Below are 23,319 nucleotides of genomic sequence, written 5' to 3' on the forward strand. Positions count from 1 at the left end.
CTTGTGACAAAATACTGAATCCTTGTAGACAACATGTTTGAGAAATTTTAAACAGGGGAAAAACTTAGTGCATGCTGTAACTTGTAAACACTGCCTCATGGAGTTATAATTTGCTTCATTTTTGCTACTCTTTATTATTCAAATATGCAAAGCAGATTACAAGATATAAGGACTTATTTAAAAAAGATTAAGTGTGAGAGAGACCGACTGAAAAGGGGTTTTCTGCAGGTCTTGGATTTGAATCAAACTGGCTGTGAGCTTTAACAATGCATCTCTCCAAAAGACTTAACACCCAGCAGGCCAGAATGTGCAAAACCTTAGCATAAGTCACAGTTATAACTGAGTTATCAATACTGAGGAAGAGGTGGTAGCACATTGCAGATATAAAAGTATGATTATAGCTATAGATGGTTTCTTTCTGGTATATCAATTTTTTGTTGCAGAGCATACAAAGCCAAAAGCAACCTTTTGGTGATTTAAAAATCCTGTTACTTTGCAGACCACTGATTTGATTTTTAAGGATACACTTCTCTGAAGCACATGTGGAGATTGGGAGGGTGCTTCGGCAAGTAAATACTCTTAAGTTAGGATTTCTGTTTAGAAAAATAACTCCCTGGGTGTCTTTGCACTTTTACACCAGCACAAATTCACAAACCATGTAGTACATATTTTTCTCACATCAGATGTAACATTGATCATTCTAGCTGTCATGTAAGTAATTTGTAATTTTTTTCCCCTTTATAGTAGAGAATCAGCCAACAAAAATCAGTCTCTACAAGTTAAGTGTTACACAATACTAATTATATCTTCAGTAAAAATCCTCAAGATATATAAATCATGTGACATGAAGCCTTTAAAGTCACATGTTTCCAATAGGGCTCCTTAAAGTGTTGGGGACTACATGTTCCACAAGCTCCATATATAAGGAAGGTGAAAGTGAGTCTGAGCATCAGTCTGTCGATGCATGCAGAAGTTTGGGTGCTGGAACTCCAGACATACATACTAATTGTTTCAATGCAGTCGAATAAGTTATCAAAAAAATGACACAAACAACACTATATAAATACAGATAAACAGTAGATCGAATATTCTAAATAATACCCATCCTCTTGAATATATGCAGAGACGCTGAAAAAAATAGTGTTTTATTCCATGTTGGTATTTACATAAACCTTCTAGTTTTTATTTAACAGTTAGCACTTTGGTTGATTCGACTATAATATTAGGCTCAAAATAATTGATTTGGTGATGGAAATTAGGATTGTCTTAATTTGATTTTATTTTGCTAGCAGTTGAAATTCGGGTTTTTAATTCCATAAATATTCATGGAAACATAACTAAAACCGGAAGCTCATCAAAATAATCTAAACCATAGGTAATAGAAAATATATTTTAATGCAATGTGATAACGGAAAAAAGCATACGGCAAAAAAATAAATTAATAAATAAAGAATGAAAAGCTTATTTTATTGTTGCATTTATTTGCATTTTGTGATGTTATAGTGTTGTGCGTCTCTCTTCATGTTTCTCTTCATGTCTGTTTTTCTCACTCCGGTGGTCCTGTAGAGTCCCGCGGGGCGGGGCGACGGTGTCTGCCCGGAGGAGAATCACTCTGAACTCCAGTAACCTCCTCTACATTTGATTTTTTTCCCTCTACCAGTTCAACGAATTACTCCATCAGTGGCTGAATCAGAGAGCCCTGCCTCTTTTCTCATTGGACTGCACGGCCCAGCCAAGCTGTCAGCCCATGTGGCGTGGCCAGGCAGAATGTGAGACATTTAAATTCATCAGAGGAAAGATTTAAAGAAGCTCGGCGGCTAACGTTAGCCTGTCCACGGAGTCACGACAGGGACGGAGACATTTACAGTAACAGTAACACCGGCATAGATAAGATAGTTGACGGAAATAACCCGGAGAATACATGCCATACCAGCGCTAACGTTACACCGAGAGGTTCAGCATCGTCATTCAAGAGACAACAAACCGGTGAGTCCACCAACGATTATTAACAGGAGCTGCACTGACGGTATTCTGTGACATGATGCTACTTTACTTCATATATCGAGACATGACTTGGCACTTTTAATTTTCTGCCCCTGAAAAATATTTTACAGTATTATATTAACAAAACAACCTACAATTTAATTTAACTTTGACGACTTTTTATATCAACCTCTCCTGTACTGTATTCTGGGCTCCATGTATTTGCCTCGTCATCTCATCACACGTGTTACATCAAACCATCAAAGCTGTTTCAATCTTACTGTACTGAAATGACATCTGAGGCTGGTAAAACTTCAACATTAACTCTTTTTCTGATATTTAGATAGAAAATGGCTCATTACACCTGTCAGACTGGGTGTATCCAAGCAAATTTTAGAGGCCGACCCTTAGTGATGGACAACAACCCTGATCTTACCATATTTTGATGCTTTGTTAAGTTAACTGCTATATTGATGTACATATATTATCTGATATCGGCCTCTAGCATTATCTGCACATGCTTCTTAGAATGACTGCAGTAATGTGAGATGTTTTTTTATTTATTTATTTATTTATTTTTTACAGATAATCAATGCAGAAATACAATTTAGATGATCTAACGATGACTTTTTACTACACAGCACTCTGAGAGCATCACAGCTTGTCTGATGATAGTTTGCACTTGTTTTGGATGATTAGAAACAAAGTACTCTTTCTTCATTGTTATTTTTTCACAAAAGTGGCCACTGACTTCCTTTGCAAAGTGAATTTGTACAAAAACTAATACAGAAACTACAGAGAAAAAGTACTTTATTAGTCTTGCTAAAGTTGCATTCATGTGTTCCCTGACAGTCAGCTGTCTCGAGATGGCTGGTGATTTTCAATAATCGAATAGCTCATGTCACTTTTATATTATCTTAACTGTTTCTTAAAGTTGTAATGTGCTATAACCCCTTATGGTGGTAGTGTCACATCTAAAAGCTAAGCTATTTCATAAAAACATGAAAAAATTAAAACAATGAGAGACAGCATACCAGCAGCACTGTGACATTTTTAGAGGAACTTAAAAACAAAAAAAATGAGGCTAGGTGCAAACTTTGCTCAGCAAAACGGTTGGATAAATATCGGAATGGGTCTCTTTTACATTTAAAACGATATGAAACCTGTGCCTGGTACCTGGTAATCTGTACTGGTACACAATGGTACCAATAGTTTTCAGTACTGTTGTGTGTTTCTGTTGTAATAAATATCATCTTTATTAATAATAAAATCACCCTTTTTTTTAGTTTAACTTATTTATTCTTCAACATATAACCTTACAATGCTGTGTTTATTTCCAGTATGGAAAATTGCCAACTCTTCCACTCCCTCACAGTCACAAGGATGTGTTTAGGAACCTAAACATGGTACCTTTTGATTTTAAGTGAATCTGTTCTCAGTATTAAAGATGGAATTCGGTCAGTACCTATAGAAGTACCTAATTCGGTACCCATCCCTACATAAATATATGTGTATCATATAACTAGCCCACAACCACAGTCATTAGATAGCCCTTACTATTCACTTGAATGATTGGTGAAAAGTTTGCAGTGACTATCAGATTTGCTTGAAATGCCCATCTCTGCTGTCTAGATCCATGTGAATTTCAGGAAGCATGATCAGGAAACCTTGGCCTCTAAACCAGTATCAGACAAGCTCTTTGTGTCCTGCACCATGAAGCGTGCCTTGTTAAAGTAAAGCCAATTGTCCAAAACAGGCTCATCCAGCTGTATCTGTGCCGCCTGATGGAGGTGTGTTGCTTTCTGTGGATTATGGAGTAAACAACATGTCAGTGCTGGTCTGTCGATCTGGTAACACCGATGATGTCATAACATCAGATGCTGCTCTGGTGCTCCGGTATGCAGTCGCCGGATTGAGACACTGATGAGAAGCCGTGATTAAAGGATGACCCAGCGTGACGTCCCGCAGGTCACAGAGTCCACAAGCCTCTCTGGACCTTCACAGACTCAGGGAGTGTGGAATGAATGGGCCATTGATGCTTCATATCCACATTGTGGACTCACAGTTTCCTCTGCGTTAAAATTTGTGTTGGAGGGAGTCAGGGCATGGCTGCTGGATGGACTGGGTTTGAACTTTCTGAATTTCACTCACTTTTAGATACTTGGTTATAATCAAACACAGAATACAGAGGGGAACTCTCAGATTGGGTTTGTCAGCTCATAGATGAAACGTCGCCTCATACATGAAAAGTGATGACAGGTTTGCATTTTCTGTCATTGTGAGTCCTCCTTTAGGCTCCTTTGCAAGTCAGGTCTTGTCAAGGGGCTGGATGTACAGCAAAATATTCAAATGTTGGGTCTGAAAGGAATTTGCCAATAGGCAACTACAGAGGGTAGAGCTGCAGGCAGCTACCCATCCATCAATCATCTTTACCTCTCATCTCATTGATGGATGTTTGGGGGAGGCTACAGCCAATAAAAGCTGTCATTGGGCGAGAGGAAGGGTACACCCTGGACATACTGCCAGTTAGTCACAGGGCTGACACTTGGAAACAGACTGCCACTCACAAGCACACACAGCTTGTATGTCTTTAGACTGTGTGAGGATGCTTGTTAGTGAGAGTCTAAAGTGTTTTTAGTACAGCTACACATCTTTATAAAGTGCTGAGTAACGGCACACAAGGCCTACTTGTTGACAAGCCCAGATTGAAGCCAGCGTGGACAGTCTGCTTACGCCTGCAGTCATGTGCCGAGTGTGGCATGTGGATATATTAAGGCTAGGTGTTAAGGTGAAGGTGCTTTGTTATAGTCTAATCCAAGGCCAGTGTGTCCTGCAGTCCAAATCCCTCCTGCTGTTGAGCGTGTGAAAGGACGAGGACAGCCTGTGGTGCTCTGACTGTCCTGCTTTTACCCACACACACAGCCAGATTTGAACAGACGAGCATGTCAGACCTCAACAAGTTTGAGTAGAGTGTAAGATCAGGCGCTGAACAGTATATCCAAAACAGGATTAGAAAGTTAACCATCCAGATCTTTAGAGTTAACTGGTTTAAGTGAGTTATTATCGGGTGTGCGCAACAGATCGTCCATCTGCAATAAATCAGCCAATCACAGTCATGTGCTGCATCAACTGCTTTAAGTCATTTAAAGATCCAGATTTTGAGACAACTTTGCCTCCAGCACTCATCTCAATCCAATCTAGCAATTCACCCAATCACTCTGCAGTGCCGTAAAGTATGATCAAAAATAATACGAGCTGAATCTCCTGCACACTCCCACATGATGATGCTGGCCTGTTCGTCTCCTTTAATGATGTCACCTTCTTTCTTGTACGGCCTTTGTCTCTTTCTGACTCATAGGTTTGGAGGTGTATTGTCGTTACTTTTATTGCTTCTCCAGACGTCGCAGGACTCCACGCCTTGGTGGAAATGCAGACAACAATGGGAACCATTTAGTCTTTTAAAGAGTGGTTCCTAGTTCCTGGTACTTTTGGTCAAAAAGAATCTTGTTAACATGTTATGGATTAATATATTTTGCATGTAGCATAGAGCTATAGAGATGCTTCACTGGCTGGATAAAAATGGCAACATAACATCATATGTATTAGCATCTTGTAGCTGTCTAACAAAACTGCTTCTGCTTTAATTACCAGATCTGTTTCAGAAAGGAGAGGACCTTTAAAATAATTTGCTTGTCGTTACAATCCAGACATCCAGAGGTTGTTTTGAGACTTGTTTTGTTAACCTCCACCCTTCACACTGATGCCATGTGAGCTATGAAACAGCTAAAATGAACCATGATGCAAATATCTAACTGTAAGAATTTAAAATTATGTAAAAAATAATAAAAGTTGAGAATTGTTTTCCTCTGTGAGAGATGAACAGCAGTTGGAAGTTTCCCCGACCATGTAGGCTCAGACTATTTGCTTAACACCTCTGTGTGTGTGTGTACGCGAACAGTATGTTATGGGGGGGAAGCAGTCTTATCTGCTGTGCTTTTGTTGACAATAGTTCTGTCCAGAGCTGCAAGCTGATTGGTCGACAGACTTGGCCTTGCTGACACGGAAAGGCCTGGCCTAGAAACAAGGAACAAAGACCAAGACATACACACACATACAGTGACATGCTCACTCATGTACACAGAGCAGTCTATCAGCAGACTACATTGTCTGCTCTCAGTGCTCTTTCATGCGTGCTGTGAACGACTCCTCGTTTCCAAAGCTGCGGTCAGAGCAGAGACAGTTACATCCTCTCTGCACTGAAACATATCGTGGATTTATGCTTTTTAAATCCTGCTGCAAGGAACCAAAAAAATCCTTTTTTTTCTATTTGTCCTTCAGATCATTCTAAGTGTAGGGTGCCAAAATAAACACAAACAGAAAGTTCTGTACAGCAGCTAAAGAAGCCACATGATCAGAGTTTCAGGTCACATATTTCTGCGTGAGCTCAAGGATTGAAAGCACATTGTTTGTTATTGCAAGTCTACCCAGTGTCATCACACAGCTCTGTCTTTATCCCATCGTCTTACTTTCATATTGATCCCCTGGTGGCGTAATGTTTGCATCACAGTATGATTTCACAATGCCCTGCAGAGGCACATGATGTAAACACGCAGCACGCCTCTACATGAATACTTTGACATGAACAGGTCTGTAACACTCTTCAAAATAGAGGACAGCTCTCTCAGTGTGTACATTTGTGTTGTTCCTGTGGGTGTGTTAGATGGATTTTTAACATCTCTCTCCTTTTCTCTCTGTGCTCGCAGTGATTCAGCATGGACGACATAGTCATAGCAGGGATATCAGGCCGTTTGCCGGAGTCAAGCAACCTGGAGGAATTCTGGGAAAACCTCATCAATGGTGTGGACATGGTGACAGAGGACGACAGGCGGTGGACACCAGGTGAGACTCCTCTTATAGAGCTGCAGACTGGATTTGGATTCTCAGTGTCATTGCATGCTGGGAAAACTTCTATTCTTGCAGCATCAGGAGGGGAAGTCTTTAAACAGACTAGATTTTGATGGGTGAGAGTCAAAGGTCACTGACCTGTAAAAAGAAAGTTTGATGTTGAAGGGTTGCTTTCAGTGGGACTGCTGGACTCTGAAAACCCTCTGCTGAGTACCGCTCTGTTGCTTCTCCATTTATAAATTCCTTTCACACATGGACTCATTTTCAGGATGGTTTCAGGAAATGAAGGCCTTGATATTCACAGGAACTTGCCTTCAGTAGGAGAATTTGGGTGTTGTTTGCACTCTGGCAACTCAATATACTCTGCTTCAAGTTTAACAGGGACAATTGGTTGTATGAGTGTTCGACATTGTGGACTATTTCTGTTTGAATATCCCTACAACAGTACACAACACAAGACAAAACTAATAACATCAATTTCCTCGCCCTCTCGTCTTCCTTCTTTTGGGAACTTTACCTGAGGAGTGTCATGAAAAAGTCCGGACATTGTCTCGGTGAAAACACAATCTGTTAGCCTTCACACATAAATTCCAACTGAGGGAATTTTCAGGAAGTTTGTTTAAAGCTGATTGCCACTTATCAACTTCACCTGTTAGATAAACTGCACAACTTTCACATCGGGTCAAGTTGTTAACTTACATCCTCTGTATTAGTTGATAGTTTGACGTCTGTGTTCAGAGTTTGCAGAGTTTCAGTGAGAGAAATGACATTCACACTGAGACGTGTTTATGTAAGATTGAAGAATCATGCTCTGTGCTGGAACAATGTGCTTTTGTATTTATATAGTTGGTCAGTGCAGCACCTTATCACCTACTTGTGGAGTCCAACTAGGCTCGGATATTTTTATCCGGATGCCTGGGCTCCATACAAATATATTTAAGAGGCGTAGATGGAAAGACAGTGTCAGTGTTTAAGAACCAGGAATAAGGACAAGTTGTCACAGTTGGTGCTAGTTTTATGATCCAACTGACGACCCTAACAAGGAAAATGCCTGAACAACTGCATCCCAGCATTTGTTTTTCTTTTCATTCCAAATTTTATGTTTCCTTAACTCTCCATATCCTTTGTCTCTTCCGTCACACCCTTTCTAAACCCTCTCTCCAGCCTTCAGCTTTTCTTCACTGCGTATGAAACACTTTTCCCTCAGCGCTTGACAAATATCTCACACTCACACTCCAAAAGAGCTCATGGGTCACACTGAGCATGCCCACGGTGCTGAGACGGCACAGCGGGCAGCATGAGAATAGAAAGGCGAACAAAGAGAGCAACAAAGGGTTCATGGTCTGAATGAGAGTGCAAAAAACGTCATCTTAATGAGAAATAATGTCCACACTGTATTGAGCAACTTACAGAGTAGATGGTACACTGCAAAAACTGAAATCTTATCAAGTGTTTTTGTCTTATTTTCAGTAGAAAATTCCTTTTTAGACTCAATATGAGCCAAATTTACATGACCAATCCAGAAAAATGTCTTGTTTAAAGTGATTTAAGGACAAAAATGAGGTCTGAATTGCTCGTAATCAGTAAAAAAAATCTGCCTATAAAACAAGAGAAAAGTTAATTGTATTAAGACATTGCTCAAGTCTCAAAGAAATTTTCAAGCAATTACAAGCGATTCAAACCTCATTTTTGTACTCTGATAACTTGAAACAAGACATTTTTCTGGATTGATAAGTTGAAAGTGGCTCATATCGAGTATAATAAGACAATTTTTACTTAAAAAAAGACAAAAACACTTGATAAGATTTCATTTTTTTGCAGTGTAAAATTGGGATGTCTTTTGCAAACAATAAGTTAGGATGCTCTGTAATATTAATACATTTATAATTATTGTTATAAACTATGATTGTTTTTATGCTGTGCTGTCTGGGGCCTTGAAGACACGTTCAGTGGTCATGTTGACTTGCAGCTCACACATAAGTCATGTAAGGAAACACCCTTCAGATTATGTTTCTCTGCTTCATCTCTCCTCCAGGTCTGTACGGTCTCCCAAAAAGGAATGGGAAGCTGAAAGATATCACCAAATTTGATGCCACCTTCTTCGGAGTCCATCCCAAACAGGCCAACACCATGGACCCCCAACTCCGCGTCATGCTGGAGGTCTCCTATGAAGCGATTGTGGATGGAGGTGTGGAAACAAGCGTAGAAACTCCTTCTGATTATTTTGGTTTTAATGAAAAGCTTCAAATCTGTGTGAAGCATTATTGACAATCATTAAACCTCTCGTTGCAGGCCTAAACCCAGCTGACCTGCGTGGCAGTAAGACAGGAGTCTATGTTGGGGCGAGTGGCTCTGAGGCAAGCGAGGCCTTCAGCAGAGATCCAGAGGAGCTCCTTGGCTACAGTATGACCGGCTGTCAGAGGGCCATGTTAGCCAACAGACTCTCCTACTTCTTTGACTTCAGTGGTACGAGCAGCTCCCACACATGCACTCATCTCTCGTCTAACAGTTTGTGATACACTAACAACCCTGATTTTAGTCATTTTACTGTTGGAACAACTAAACATGAATTGCTAAATTGTGTGCTCAATTTAATTGATGTTATATTTCATAGTTTTATGTTTTCATGCTGGAGAAACAGTCTTTCTCTTTGTTTTCTAGTTTAAGTGAATGTAACAAATGCAGAGAATGCAGAATATCCCTGGATTTACCAGGTTTCCTTTCTGCAGATGTGTTTTTTTTACCCTAATCCAGGATCCCCTCCTCTCCTCCTGCAGGCCCCAGCACCGCCATCGACACAGCCTGCTCTTCCTCCTTGTTGGCTTTAGAAAATGCCTTCCACGCCATCCAGCAGGGCCTATGTGATAGTGCCCTGGTGGGCGGAGTTAACCTGCTGCTCAAGCCAAACACCTCTGTGCAGTTCATGAGACTGGGCATGCTCAGTCCTGAGGGGACATGCAAATCCTTTGATGCATCAGGTATATTAAAGTCAGTGGGTTAGCAAATGAAGGAAGTCTTTTTTTTGGTTGATTTTGTGGCGTCTCTCTCATCTCTGAATTTCTTCACTACAAACTCATGTTTTGGATTCTTCTGATGTTCAGGAAATGGATACTGCCGCTCTGAAGCTGCTGTAGCAGTGCTGCTCACGAAGCGCTCAGCTGCTAAAAGAATCTATGCTACAGTTGTTAATGCTGGAAACAACACAGACGGCTACAAAGAGCAAGGTGAGGCAGGACAGAATCATACTGTGACACGTACACACTGAATTAAAGGGCAGTCTGACCTCTAACTCTTTTTTGTCCCTCAGGTGTGACTTTTCCTTCTGGTGAGATGCAGCAGAGGTTGGTCCGTTCTCTCTATGAGGAGTCAAATATAACACCTGAGCAGGTGGAGTACGTGGAAGCTCACGGCACAGGGACAAAGGTCAGCAGTGATTCACAGTTTGAAACACTATAAACAGTCTGATGAAAACACACTTCTAAAATTGTCTGTCTTCTCCACACACAGGTCGGAGACCCACAGGAAGTGAACGGCATCGTTGGCGTCTTCTGTAACACAGAGAGAGAACCTCTGCTCATTGGCTCCACCAAGTCTAACATGGGTCATCCAGAACCGGCCTCTGGTCTGGCTGCTCTTGCAAAGGTGAGGGTGACTTAGATCTTTTTATGGCAGCTCTGAGGATTTAAAACAGTAAGATCTTCCTCACCGGGTGTTTACATCTCTCTTGAAGGTGTGTCTTTCTTTGGAGCGAGGCGTCTGGGCTCCCAACCTGCACTTCAACAACCCCAACACAGACATCCCCGCCCTCACCGATGGTCGCCTTCAAGTGGTCGATCGTCCCATTCCTGTTCGAGGCGGCATCGTCGGTATCAACTCTTTTGGATTTGGAGGCTCAAACGTTCATGTGATCCTCCGTCCAGCTGAGAAAAGAGCTGATACGACTTCACCTCCCAGGACGGTTCCCAGGATGGTGCAAGCGTGTGGCCGTACAGAAGCTGCAGTTAACATGTTGCTCCAGAAAGGAAAGGAGAATTCTGCGGATGAAAACTTCCTCTCTCTGCTGAACGATCTGTCAGGAGCGCCTATAGCCAGCATGCCGTACAGAGGTTACACTCTGGTCGATGCTCAGAGCGACTGCACAGAGTTGCAGCAGGTTCCAGCGGCTGGCAGGCCGCTCTGGTACGTCTGTTCAGGTGAGTGATCCAGCAGCAAATACAAATCATCGGCTGTTGATGTGTCTAAAAGAGGAAGTGACCAAATTTCTCTTTTTGAGTTTAAACTTGTGTTTTCTTCTCCCAGGTATGGGGACACAGTGGGCAGGTATGGGCCGTAGTCTCATGCAGCTGCCTGACTTCAGAGACTCCATCCTGAGATCAGACGCTGCGCTGAAAGAAACCGGCCTCGTCGTGTCTGGCCTGCTAATGGACGCAGATGAATCCACTTTTGAAGACACTGTTCACGCCTTTGTCGGTCTTGCTGCCATACAGGTAAAGCTTTTATGATTTCTTTTTCTTGTAACTTAATTAAAGGCATGTTTGTTTTGTGACACAGATAGAGCAAACATCTCTGATTGCTTGGTTTCTTTATTGTCGTCACCTCGTGTTTGTGTCTCACGTCTTGCAGATTGCTGAAATTGACCTTCTCACTAAGCTTGGTTTACGGCCTGATGGTATCATCGGACACTCAGTGGGAGAGCTGGCTTGTGGCTATGCTGACGGCTCCCTGAGCCACAATGAGGCCATCCTGGCCGCCTACTGGAGAGGACGCTGCATCAAGGAGGCCAAACTTCCCCCAGGAGGGATGGCTGCAGTTGGTAAGAGTCACAGCAGGGATTCTCTGCCATTTTTGCTTCATGTGTTTACTTGTTGCTCATCCTTGACCTGTTTGCTTGCTGTGTGTCTTCCAGGGCTGACCTGGCAGGAGTGTCTGGCTCAGTGTCCTAAGGGAATTGTACCGGCCTGTCACAATGCTGAGGACACTGTTACCATCTCCGGTCCTCAGGTACTAACTATTTTTTCAGACTTCATTTAAAGTTTTGTGCAACTTCAACCTGCTGCATCCAGAGCTTTTAATCACTGTTTGCTGATGTAGACATTATTTTAAATGCACTCATGCTGCAGATGTTGACAGATGTGATGTTTTTGTTTTATCCAGGAAGCAATCAGTAAATATGTGGAGGAGCTGAAAGAGCAGGGGATTTTTGCAAAGGAGGTTCGCAGCGCTGGCGTTGCTTTCCACTCCTACTACATGGCCTCCATTGCTCCCGCTCTGCTGGCTGCTCTGAAGAAGGTACGTAGCTCTAATGTGTTTCAGATTATCTATGTATTTGTCTGTGTGTGACAGTGCAGTAGAAATGCAAATGAATGCATGCAAATGAAACTGGTAAACAGTTAAAGATTTCTTGCAGGTGATAAAGGAGCCACGGCAGCGTTCATCCCGCTGGGTGAGCACCAGCATCCCTCAGTCGGACTGGGGCTCCCCTCTGGCTCTGACCAGCTCAGCTGATTATCACGTCAACAACCTGGTCAGCCCTGTGCTGTTCCAGGAGGGTCTCCGTCTGGTGCCTGAGAACGCTGTGGTGGTGGAGATAGCGCCTCACGCTCTGCTGCAGGTATGCTAAGCATACTACCCCTCCAGTTTCCTTCAGTATTTTATTTGCTTTGTATTTCTGATTTTTCAAACCTGATTTCTCTCCAGGCCATCCTGAAGAGAAGCCTGAAGTCCACCTGCTCCATCCTCCCCTTGATGAAGAGGGGCCACACCAACAACCTGGAGTTCTTCCTCTCCAACATCGGGAAAGTCTACATGAACGGGTCAGTGTTTTTAAGCTTTCTTCTTCTTCTCTTTGAACACTCTTTGTGTCAGTTTCAAGTTGCTTATGACACGTTTATATTTGCTTTTTAGCATCAACGTGGATGCTAATGGTCTCTGGCCCACGGCGGAGTACCCTGTCCCTGTTGGTACCCCTCTGATCTCCCCGTTAGTTCAGTGGGATCATGCGCAAACCTGGGATGTCCCACTGCCTGAGCACTTTGTAGCCGGCTCTGGAGGATCTAATTCTGCCACCGTCTACAAAATCGGTAAAATGTTCAAAATGGCTCCTAAAGTGAGTGAGGTTTGTTGAATGCTGGTGAAAATCCTCGACTTGTTGCAGCTGCTAGTCTTTCAGAAACCATCACCCTTCAGGTAGCTTTTTCTCAGTGTTAATCTCTTCTCTGTCCATCAACAGACATAAACCCAGAGTCTGCAGATTACTACATGATCGGTCACTGCATTGACGGACGTGTCCTCTATCCTGCTACTGGTTACCTGGTGCTGGCCTGGCGTACCCTGGTGAGAAGTCTAGGGATTGTTATGGAAACCACCCCGATAACCTTCGAGGACGTCACCATCCATAGGGCAACAATCCTGCCAAAGAGCGGTGAGAACAACGCACTGCGTTTTGAGCGTTAAAGACTGATGAAATGCTGTCTCTGGTTTACTGACTGCTTTGATTTTTTCTCAGGCTCTGTCCAGCTGGAGGTGCGTCTCATGCCCGCCACCAACAAGTTTGAGGTGTCTGAGAATGGAAACCTGACCGTCAGTGGTAGGAAGACTTTATCAGAATCAGAGGGGAAATTACAGGAGCGGGATTAATTCTTTGATCCCCAAATAAGATTACTTTTGCAATTTTGCTTTTCTCATTCCGGTTTGATTTCCAGGTAGGGTAAGCCTCCTACAAGACACAGCCCTTGATTCATTCCACGCCCAGATTCATCAACAAGCTGCCGACACAGAAAGTGACCCCAAAATGAAGCTTACAGCTCCTGACATCTACAAAGAGCTGCGCTTGAGAGGCTACGACTACAAGAAGGACTTTCAAGGCATCTTAGAGTCCAACAATGCAGGTAGAGAGGATTTGTGAAGATTTGGCTTTGCATTCATCATTTTATTTACAGTAAGTCTTGCTTTAAAGATGAAAAGATCCTTTACGTGCATTTGGCTGAAGTAGGGATGTGATGTGATTCTTAGGGGACAGTGGGAAACTGCAGTGGACAGGAAACTGGGTGACGTTTTTGGACACGATGCTCCAGATGATCGTCGTCGGGCTGTCTGGCCGTAGTCTGCGTTTGCCGACAAGGATCCGCTCAGTGTGCATCGATCCAGCTGTGCATCAGGAGAACGTCAGCGAGTACGCTGGCGGAAAACAAGGTGTGTGTATGTGTGTGTTATCAAGTTCTATCAAATCATTCTGAACGTATTCTGTTAGAGCTAGTCTGACACTTTAACTTTATAATTTTCACTGTAGCTGTGGATGTCCATGTGAACCAATGCCTCGACAGCATCACTGCTGGTGGAGTTCAGATCTCAGGTCTTCATGCCACTGTGGCCCCCCGCCGGCAGCAGCAGCAGAGTCCCCCGACCCTGGAGGAGTTTGTGTTTGTTCCCTACGTGGAGACAGAGTGCCTGACAGGCAACGAGAAGCTGGCAGAGCAGCTGAGGATCTGCAAAGGTAAAACAGATACACCCTCTTTAAGTGTTATTTCTTCTAAAAGACAATCTGGACTCATCGGCTCATTCTCTTCCGTCCAGGTTTAATCCACAGACTGCAGCAGAAGTTGGCCAATCATGGTGTCAAGGTCTCCATACCTGGGCTCCAAGGCGTGTCAGACGGCCCCCTCCCCAGCCTTGAAACATCAACCAAAGAATCTGAGCCCAGCCTGATCCGTTTACTGACTCTGCTCTGCAGCCTGGAGCTGAATGGAAACCTTCAGTCCGAGCTGGAGCAGACTGTAGAGAAGGAGAGGGCGTGTCTGTTGCAGGACGGGCTGTTGCAGGGTCTGCTGGACCACCAGGGACTCAGACACTGCCTGGACACTGCGGTGGAGAACAGCACACCTGGAAAGATTAAAGTCATTGAGGTGAGACTGTAACATGGTATAATCAACACAGGATTGAGCTCTCTGCTTCAGTCTCACCCTCCTCCCTGGACTCTTTCAGGCTCTCTCACACGACGGTCAGCTCTTCTCCCGCATCGTTCCCCTCCTCAACATCCAGCCAATGTTGAATGTGGATTACACCGCCACGACGACCAACCTCGAACTTCTGAGCCCCCACCAAGAATCCCTGGAGGAGCTGGTGGTGGATTCAGCACAGTGGGACCCTCTCACAGCCCCGGCTTCAGTAGGAGGGGCAGACCTGATGGTGTGTAACCACGCCTGGGGTCCTCTGAGGACAGAACCCAGACAGCTGATGGCAAATCTAGCTACTGGAGTCAAACAAGGCGGGTTTGTGCTCCTACACACGCTCCTGAAGGGGGAGACTCTGGGGGAGACGGTTACTTTCCTTTCCAGCAGCTCTCAGAACGGCAGCGAGGGACGACTGCTCACACAGGTCAGAGTTCAGATCAAGACAACTGTTCATCCACGTCAAATCTCTGAGTGACTTTTACACCATACACAACCAGTTAGAGTGGGGCTTTTTTATTCGTATTTTCTCCTTTTTCACCAGGCTGAGTGGGAGAAGGTGTTTTCTGATGTGTCTCTGAACCTGGTGGCTGTCAGGAAGTCTTTCTACGGCTCGGCCCTCTTCCTCTGTCGCACCAAGTCTCCTGATAAAAAGCAGCCTGTCTTCCTGCCTGTGGACGGCACTGACTACAGATGGGTGGAAACTCTTAAGGTGGGTAAACTTTTCAATGCAGTGTTCTTATTTTCAAGCTCTGAACCCCTCACTGTCTGTCAGACACACTTTATTTGCAACATCAGCTGTAACTTTGGGTTGCTGTCTGGGTTTTTGATGCAGGCGACCATTGCTGACTCATCAGACAGTCCAGTTTGGTTGACAGCCTCTCAGGCTCACTGTGGCATTGTGGGAATGGTTAACTGTCTGCGGCAGGAGCCAGGGGGCAACAGGATACGGTAAGACACGTGCACTCCACATACTCTATATAGATGTTTGAGATTCAGTTTTCCCCCTTTTTATGATCCTTCTCTGTTTTTTCCTACTTTGTACCCAGCTGTGCATTTGTGTCCAATCTGAACAAGTCCTCTTCAGTACCAACCCTCCAGCCGACCGATAAGTCCATGAAGTCAGTCTTAGACGGGGATCTGGTCATGAATGTGTTCAGAGACGGACACTGGGGTGTCTTCAGGCATCAGCTCATCTCCCAAGGTGTCAAAATATCCCAGAAATCCTCTGTTCTGGATCACAGGTTGTGTTCAGAAGTGTTTTTTTAACCACATGATTTCACTTTTCTCTGTGCTTTTAGATCTAACTGAAGCATCGACAGAGTTCGCTTACGTCAATGTGCTGACTCGGGGTGACCTGTCATCTCTTCGTTGGATCGCCTCTCCTCTCCGACACTTTGTGACCAACAACCCCAATGTGCAGTTGTGCCGCGTCTACTATAGCTCGCTGAACTTCAGAGACATCATGCTGGCTACTGGCAAACTGCCTCCAGATGCTATCCCAGGTGAAGGATGTAGAGAATATACAGAATCGACCACACATGATCTCATCTGCTGCTAATGTCACATACAACAAAAAGTGAAGGCAGTGGAATCAAGTCAAAGGCCCAAAGTGTGACACTCAATCTCTCCTCTTCCATCCTGCAGGTGACCTGGCTCTGCAGCAGTGCATGCTGGGTATGGAGTTTTCTGGCCGTGACCCCAGTGGTCGGCGCGTGATGGGGCTGCTTCCTGCTAAAGGCCTGGCTACAAGTGTGGATGCTGACAAACGCTTCCTGTGGGATGTTCCCTCCAGCTGGTTGGTGTCTTGGGTTTCAGATGCTCAGTGTTAAGAACAGGAGACAGCTGCTCATTGTTTACTACTTTAAACAGCAGATTATTTAAGAGACTTAGTTGTGCATGTTTCATGAGTTTGCCAAAACCTGAAATTGAATCAGAAATTTGTTATTGTGAGATTTTAATTTCTCTGAAATCCCGAGCAGAGTTATAAATCTCTGTGTTGTTTGTATCAAGATGGAAAGTTTTATAACAGGATACCTTGCATTATTTGTATTATAGAGGCTTGTTTGTGTGGTTGTGCAGGACTCTGGAGCAGGCAGCCTCAGTCCCGGTGGTTTACGCCACAGCATACTACTCTCTAGTTGTGCGGGGTCGGCTTCGCCCTGGAGAGTCTGTTCTCATCCACTCAGGGTCAGGGGGCGTTGGCCAGGCCGCCATCGCTATCGCACTTAGCAAGAAATGTAAAGTCTTCACTACTGTTGGTAAGTACAACACCAATGCCTTTTCATGCCAATGACTTATTTTCTTTCTGCCATTAGCATAATAGGGGCTATTTTGACATTAAATTCCACGCATGAGTTCAGAATCCTTACCAATATCTGAAGTCATCCACCAAAGGAGAAATTTCCTTTTATTTATATTTTGCTTTTCTTTTTATGAAACTGGCAGCTTATGTAGAGGTTTAAGACAGGAACTGTGAACAGAGAACAGAGAATTAGATTTTCTGGACATGATCTCTGACTCTATACGGACTATAGAATAAAAAAGTCCAGTTGGTCTGTTTGATACTTGGGTGTAATAAATGGTCAGGAAGAAGGAAGACTAAGGTCCCTAACTCAATTCCTCCTCTAATTGTTGTAAGAAATGTATGTGAATCCTGCAGTCTTGTCCCAATAAGTCATAAATATAACATAATACAGAGTGTTATCTTTCATAACGCAAGCATTTCTGTGTGTATGAAACAAGGCTCAGCAGAAAAACGGGCCTACCTGCAGGAGAGGTTCCCTCAGCTCACTGCAGAGTCCTTCGCCAACTCCAGAGATGCCTCGTTTGAGCAGCACGTCCTGCTGCACACACAGGGAAAAGGTGAGACACTATTACACCACATTCTTGGTTTCAGATTAATGAATGCTTCTGTAAAGGATTAAATCCAGACTTATTATACCATGTAACACAGCGCCTTTTTTATAGCTCACCCAAAAATATTTTAGGTTACAGCAGGACGTTGAGATTTGTGTGACATATAAAGTATTTTGTGTGTTTCAGGTGTGGATGTGGTGCTGAACTCTCTGGCAGAGGAGAAGCTGCAGGCCAGTATTCGCTGCCTGGCCAGACATGGACGCTTCCTGGAGATTGGAAAATTCGATTTGTCCAACAACTCTCCTCTGGGTGAGTAGGATGTGCAGCTTCCTGGAAAGTAGCAATTACATCCTGGATACCGTAAATATTTAAGAGTAAATACTTTAGCATAAACCTGGGACTGGGACCGAAGCAGCCTTGAAGTCAGCAGCTGGTGTCATCTTGTTCTTGTTTCCTCTGCAGGCATGGCTCTGTTCCTGAAGAACGTGGCGTTTCACGGCATCCTGCTCGATGCGCTCTTTGAAGAGGGCAACAAGGAGTGGGAGGACGTGTCCCAGCTGCTGAAGGAAGGCATCATGGGAGGTGTAGTCCAGCCTCTGAAGACTACTGTATTTGAGAGGGACCAAGTGGAGCAGGCGTTCAGATACATGGCTCAGGGCAAACACATCGGCAAAGTCCTCCTGAAGGTTGGTTTAACCCCCAAATATCAGCTTTTGATTGAGGATAAGATGGATTCCATTTTTTACACCTTCATCCTGTCTTTTCTTCCTCTCTGCTCTCAGGTCTGTCCTGAGGAGAAAGACGCAGTGGTCAAAACTTCCTCTCCTCTCTCCATCCCAGCGATCTGTCGCACGTTCTGTCGTCCCTCCCACTCTTATATCATCACAGGGGGACTTGGAGGCTTTGGTCTGGAGCTTGCACAGTGGCTGACGGAGAGGGGGGCTCGTAATCTGGTGCTGACTTCCAGATCAGGAATAAGGAACGGTGAGTTTCTGTCAGATTCATCTAGAGTTTAAACTTTAACTACCTTTAAGTATGTCAAAGTGCTCACTCAAATCTGCGGATGATTTTAGGTTACCAGGCGAAGCGAGTGCGGGAATGGCAGAGTCAGGGTGTGAAAGTGCTCGTGTCGACCAATGACGTCAGCACGCTGGAGGGGGCAGAGCAGCTGATTGCTGAGGCTAGCTCTCTGGGCTCAGTGGGCGGAGTCTTCCACCTCGCTATGGTAATACACAGAGACTTATGAGGCGTCAAAAACTCCTGCTCTAATTCTTCTTCGGTTAATTTATTCTTCATGGTTTGTTGTTATCAGGTGTTGAAAGACGGCATGTTGGAGAATCTGACTCCTCAGCTCTTCCTTGATGTCAACAAACCGAAATACGACGGCACTTTAAACCTTGACATGTAAGTGAAATAGTCACTTAGAAAACTGTTAAAATTGTTACAGTTTTTCTTAATCTCAATGAACTCTCCTCCATCGCCTTCTCAGAGTTACAAGAAAATCTTGTCCAGACCTCTCCTACTTCGTGGCCTTCTCCTCAGTCAGCTGTGGTAGAGGTAATGCCGGCCAGAGCAACTACGGGTACGCCAACTCTGCCATGGAGCGTGTGTGTGAAAAGCGCAGATACGACAACCTGCCTGGGCTGGCGGTCCAGTGGGGTGCCATCGGAGACGTGGGCGTGGTTCTGGAGACCATGGGTGGCAATGACACGGTTATCGGTGGCACTCTGCCGCAGCGCATCGCTTCCTGTCTGGAGGTGCTGGATCGCTTCCTGTGCCAGCAGCAGCCGGTGATGTCCAGCTTTGTGCTAGCGGAGAGGACGGTGGTGAAGAGCGAAGGAGGGAGTCAGAAAAGCCTGGTGGACACTGTGGCTCACATTCTGGGTAAGAGCAAGGAGTACAAGAGAGCATCTTCCTCACCTGCGTCTTAATTCAGTCAGACATCGCTCACACTACTGTCACTTTGGCGCTCATCCTCAGGTGCACGTGATGTAAGCAGCCTGAACGCTGAGGCCTCATTGGCTGATCTGGGCCTGGACTCTTTGATGGGTGTGGAGGTTCGTCAGACTCTGGAGCGAGACTACGACATCGTCATGAACATGAGAGAGATCCGACAGCTCACAATCAACAAGTTGCGAGATCTGTCCAACAAGAAGCCAGTCACATCAAATGGTACGAAAACAACAAACAACAACATCAGTGTCCTGCTGTGAGACGCTGCTTCTAAAATGGTATTTACTGTTGTCATGTTATCCAGATGCTTCCAAGGCTCCTAAAAGAAACAGCCTGCTCGTGTTGGAATCAGAGCTGAACCAGATCTTAGTCAACCCCAGCGGCTCCACAGTGATGCCACTCAACGAAGTCCAGAGCCAGGAGAGGCCTCTGTTCCTGGTCCACCCCATTGAGGGCTCCATCAGCAACTTCAAGACACTCGCTTTCAAACTCAATGCTCCGTGCTACGGCCTGCAGTGCACCAAGGGTACGATTATTCCTAAAAACTAGAAAAACAAATCAATGTTCTTGAAATCATCTTCCTTTGGCTAACTTTGATGCTTCCTCCTCCAGCTGCTCCTCTGGACAGCATGCGGTCTCTGGCGGCTTACTATGTGGACTGTATCAGACAGATTCAGCCAGAGGGACCATATCGGATCGCTGGGTACTCCTTCGGCGCCTGTGTGGCGTTTGAAATGTGCTGTCAGCTCCAGATGCAGAACCAGGCTGTGGAGCACCTCTTCCTGTTTGACGGATCTCACTCATATGTGGCAGCACACACACAGGTGAGAAAGACAACTTTTAACTCATATCTAATATAATTTAACTACATTTTGTAGTTTGACAGCTCAGTTAGAGTCGGCATATAAAGAAAACACAAGAATCTGAAATCGTATTTTGTTTCCAGACCTACAGGACCAAGCTGACACCAGGAAAAGAGTCTGAAGCTGAAACTGAAGCCCTGTGTGCGTTCATCCAGCAGTTTACAGGCATCGAGTACAACAAGGTACAAACACCTTATCAGATATTTGGAGCCATTGCATAAGAATACAGTCAAAAGAGACTCCTTCAACTGTGTTTGTGTAATTATAAGCCCTGATGTTGAAGTCCCAATGATGGTTAATGAACTCCTGTTCCCTCCTCTCATCGTCCGCAGATTGTCGGGATTCTCCTCCCACTGTCAGACATGGCAGCCCGAGTAAACGCTGCTGTCGACCTGATCGTCCCCAGCTATGAGCGCATCAGCAAAGACATGCTTCACTTTGCAGCCAGCACCTTCTACCAGAAGCTGAAGGTTGCTGAGGGCTACGTCCCTGAGACGACATACCACGGCAATGTGACGCTACTGCGAGCCAAAGCTAGCAGTGAATACGGACAAAGCTTGGGAGCTGACTACAAGCTCAGCGAGGTAACTATCACACAAGAGGGTGAAAAGTTAAATATTTCTTTCCATAAATGCTGAAGAAGTTCTGTCTGTTTGTCTCGCTGCAGGTCTGTGACGGCAAAGTGTCCATCCACGTCATCGAGGGAGACCACCGCACTATCCTGGAAGGAGAGGGAGTCGAGTCCATCAGCAAAATCATCCACGGCTTATTGGCTGAGCCACGAGTCACAGCCAGAGAGGGTTAAAGAGCCCCCAACCAAACACCCCCACACCTCCACCTTAAAAACTCATTTCACAACATTCCCAGATGTCCCCCCTCCTCCTCTTCCTCCTCCAGGCTGTGTAGGTTTAACTTTGTTTTGTACTGTGAGAGTAACATTGTTCATCTTTGGACACACGTTTACAATCTACTGTCCCAAACGCACCTTACTGCATTCTCCATACAGGAAAAGGAAACTCTTTCAGAGCACTTAGCTGGCACAGATTGTACAGCACGGGTGATGTTTTGTCTTTAAGACAACATGTTTTGTTTTTATGCTTTTTTAGAATAGTCCAAGAAAGTTAGTCCTCAAAGCTGCAGCTCTATCAGGGACTAAAATTACTAAAATGAATCAGAATGATTAAGACTGTGGAAGCTTTCTGCTCTGCAGTGTAGCATCCATTAACCCTTTCTGCACCAGATGCTGCCTGAGCCTGCAGCTTTTTGTTCACTTGAAACTAACTTAGAATATCAGAGCAGCGAGCTCTTTGCCTTCCCTCTCACCATAAAAACAAAAACCTTTTAATCTCTTCCCCCAGTTTCTACCAATTTTCCCCTTTTCTCATTTTTTATATGTTTATGTCATTTAACAAAAGAAAGGTGGGAACTAATGGTACGTGTTGTTGTTATAGTTGTTTCTGTGTTGAAGCCGAGCAGCAGCTGCTGGTTTCATATATCAAGTCTACAGACTTTAAACTCACTCAGATTATTAAGACTTATACAGATTTCATTAACTGTAAACTACAACATTACGTTGTAGGTTGTTGCATTTCACTTGATGACCCAAAAACTTGGTTTTGATGGAAAAGACAATGAGCGCCCCCCACAGCAGCTCTAGTCATGACAGCAGACCTGCAGCCCTGTTTCCTGCTCTGTCATCTGTCCTCTTCCCACAACGGAGCCACATCAGCTGCCAGATACACCATGAAAAAGATATTAGATATTATCTAAAAAAAAGTGTTAGATATTATCAGTATTTGCTCTGACATATCAGAATTAAAATATCCATTTGCCATCGTAATACTAATGACTGCTGCACAAACTTTCATGGTCAGTCCTGCTCTGCTGTGCTCTGATTGGTTAGAAGTCTGAGACTGAACTTCTGATGTCAATCTGATCTTTCCAAACCAAACTATGATGTTTTGGTGCTTAAACCTTATGAATACCCGTACTTTGTACTTTAACACACACATGAGCTTTTACGTAGAAGCTTTGAGTATTGGCCAATCACAGCACATCACAGTGGACTGATAAAATAGGCATTAGATGTTTGTGCTTATGGGTCCTACTTCTGTCCTGAGCTGCTGCTTCAGTGTAACTAACATTTGTTATCTGGTGTACGTTTACAGCAGACTATTATTAGGAGTTAAGAGCCGCTTGTTCAACAGTTAGTGTCTGTATGTGTCAGAACTTAGAAATTTTGCCTCAATAGGAAATGAAACATAGATTTTAGATTGATCAAACTTGATGTCAACACTTTGTTTACTGCTCCAAAACAAATAATGCAAGGACCTTGACCTCTGTGTGAACAAATAATCCTCTAAGGGACAAAACTGTGACCGTTACAGTGTTTTTTGTTACACTCATTGTGATGTTCTGAGTAGGTGTAGTTTCTTACTTCGTGTTACACCATGTTTCACTTTTAGTTACCCGTGACCTCTAAGGTTCCTGCTGAATGTGGATAACTGATCTGAACAGCAGGAACCTGAGCAGCCGAGCGTCTGTCTCTGACTCCCACAACCCTCACTCAGCCTCATGACCCCCAAAGCTCAATCCAGTCCCATCATGCACAGCAGACATCCCGACCTCTGAGACCTCTGATCTGGTCAATGAAGGGTCGGGGAACTGGAAGCAGACGTGGCGTCTGAGCAGAGTGAAAAGGAGAAAGAAGGGACAGCATGCTTCTCTCGTGTTAGATTTACAGTTTGTGGTGTTTTAACTAAAATAAAAGACACTCATTAATCACACTCTTACTCCTCGCCTGCTTTTTT

General features: G+C 44.3%; 1 protein-coding gene across 1 annotated transcript; it reads left to right on the plus strand.

The window, feature by feature from the left end:
* Positions 1 to 1,603: 1,603 nt before the first annotated feature.
* Positions 1,604 to 23,288, plus strand: fasn (fatty acid synthase). Its single transcript, XM_074662850.1, is given in 44 exon segments — positions 1,604 to 1,986; positions 6,747 to 6,882; positions 8,924 to 9,076; positions 9,181 to 9,354; positions 9,666 to 9,866; positions 9,990 to 10,112; positions 10,196 to 10,311; positions 10,396 to 10,530; positions 10,619 to 11,021; positions 11,024 to 11,081; positions 11,188 to 11,206; positions 11,208 to 11,375; positions 11,512 to 11,701; positions 11,795 to 11,889; positions 12,043 to 12,177; positions 12,296 to 12,499; positions 12,586 to 12,701; positions 12,793 to 12,968; positions 13,118 to 13,309; positions 13,394 to 13,474; positions 13,590 to 13,775; positions 13,900 to 14,079; positions 14,177 to 14,380; positions 14,461 to 14,789; positions 14,869 to 15,261; positions 15,379 to 15,546; positions 15,670 to 15,785; positions 15,884 to 16,038; positions 16,136 to 16,339; positions 16,482 to 16,632; positions 16,917 to 17,095; positions 17,580 to 17,699; positions 17,880 to 18,002; positions 18,156 to 18,379; positions 18,476 to 18,677; positions 18,767 to 18,918; positions 19,006 to 19,097; positions 19,183 to 19,577; positions 19,674 to 19,865; positions 19,951 to 20,172; positions 20,259 to 20,470; positions 20,593 to 20,691; positions 20,842 to 21,093; positions 21,177 to 23,288. Coding segments are annotated over 43 exon segments (7,554 nt in total). The 5' UTR covers positions 1,604 to 1,986; positions 6,747 to 6,755; the 3' UTR covers positions 21,315 to 23,288.
* The last annotated feature ends 31 nt before the right edge of the window (positions 23,289 to 23,319 follow it).

This window comes from Halichoeres trimaculatus, unplaced genomic scaffold (genome assembly GCF_033239565.1).
Source record: "Halichoeres trimaculatus isolate MK-OKI-2021-1 unplaced genomic scaffold, fHalTri1.1 fHalTri1_scaffold_23, whole genome shotgun sequence".
NCBI lineage: Eukaryota > Metazoa > Chordata > Actinopteri > Labriformes > Labridae > Halichoeres > Halichoeres trimaculatus.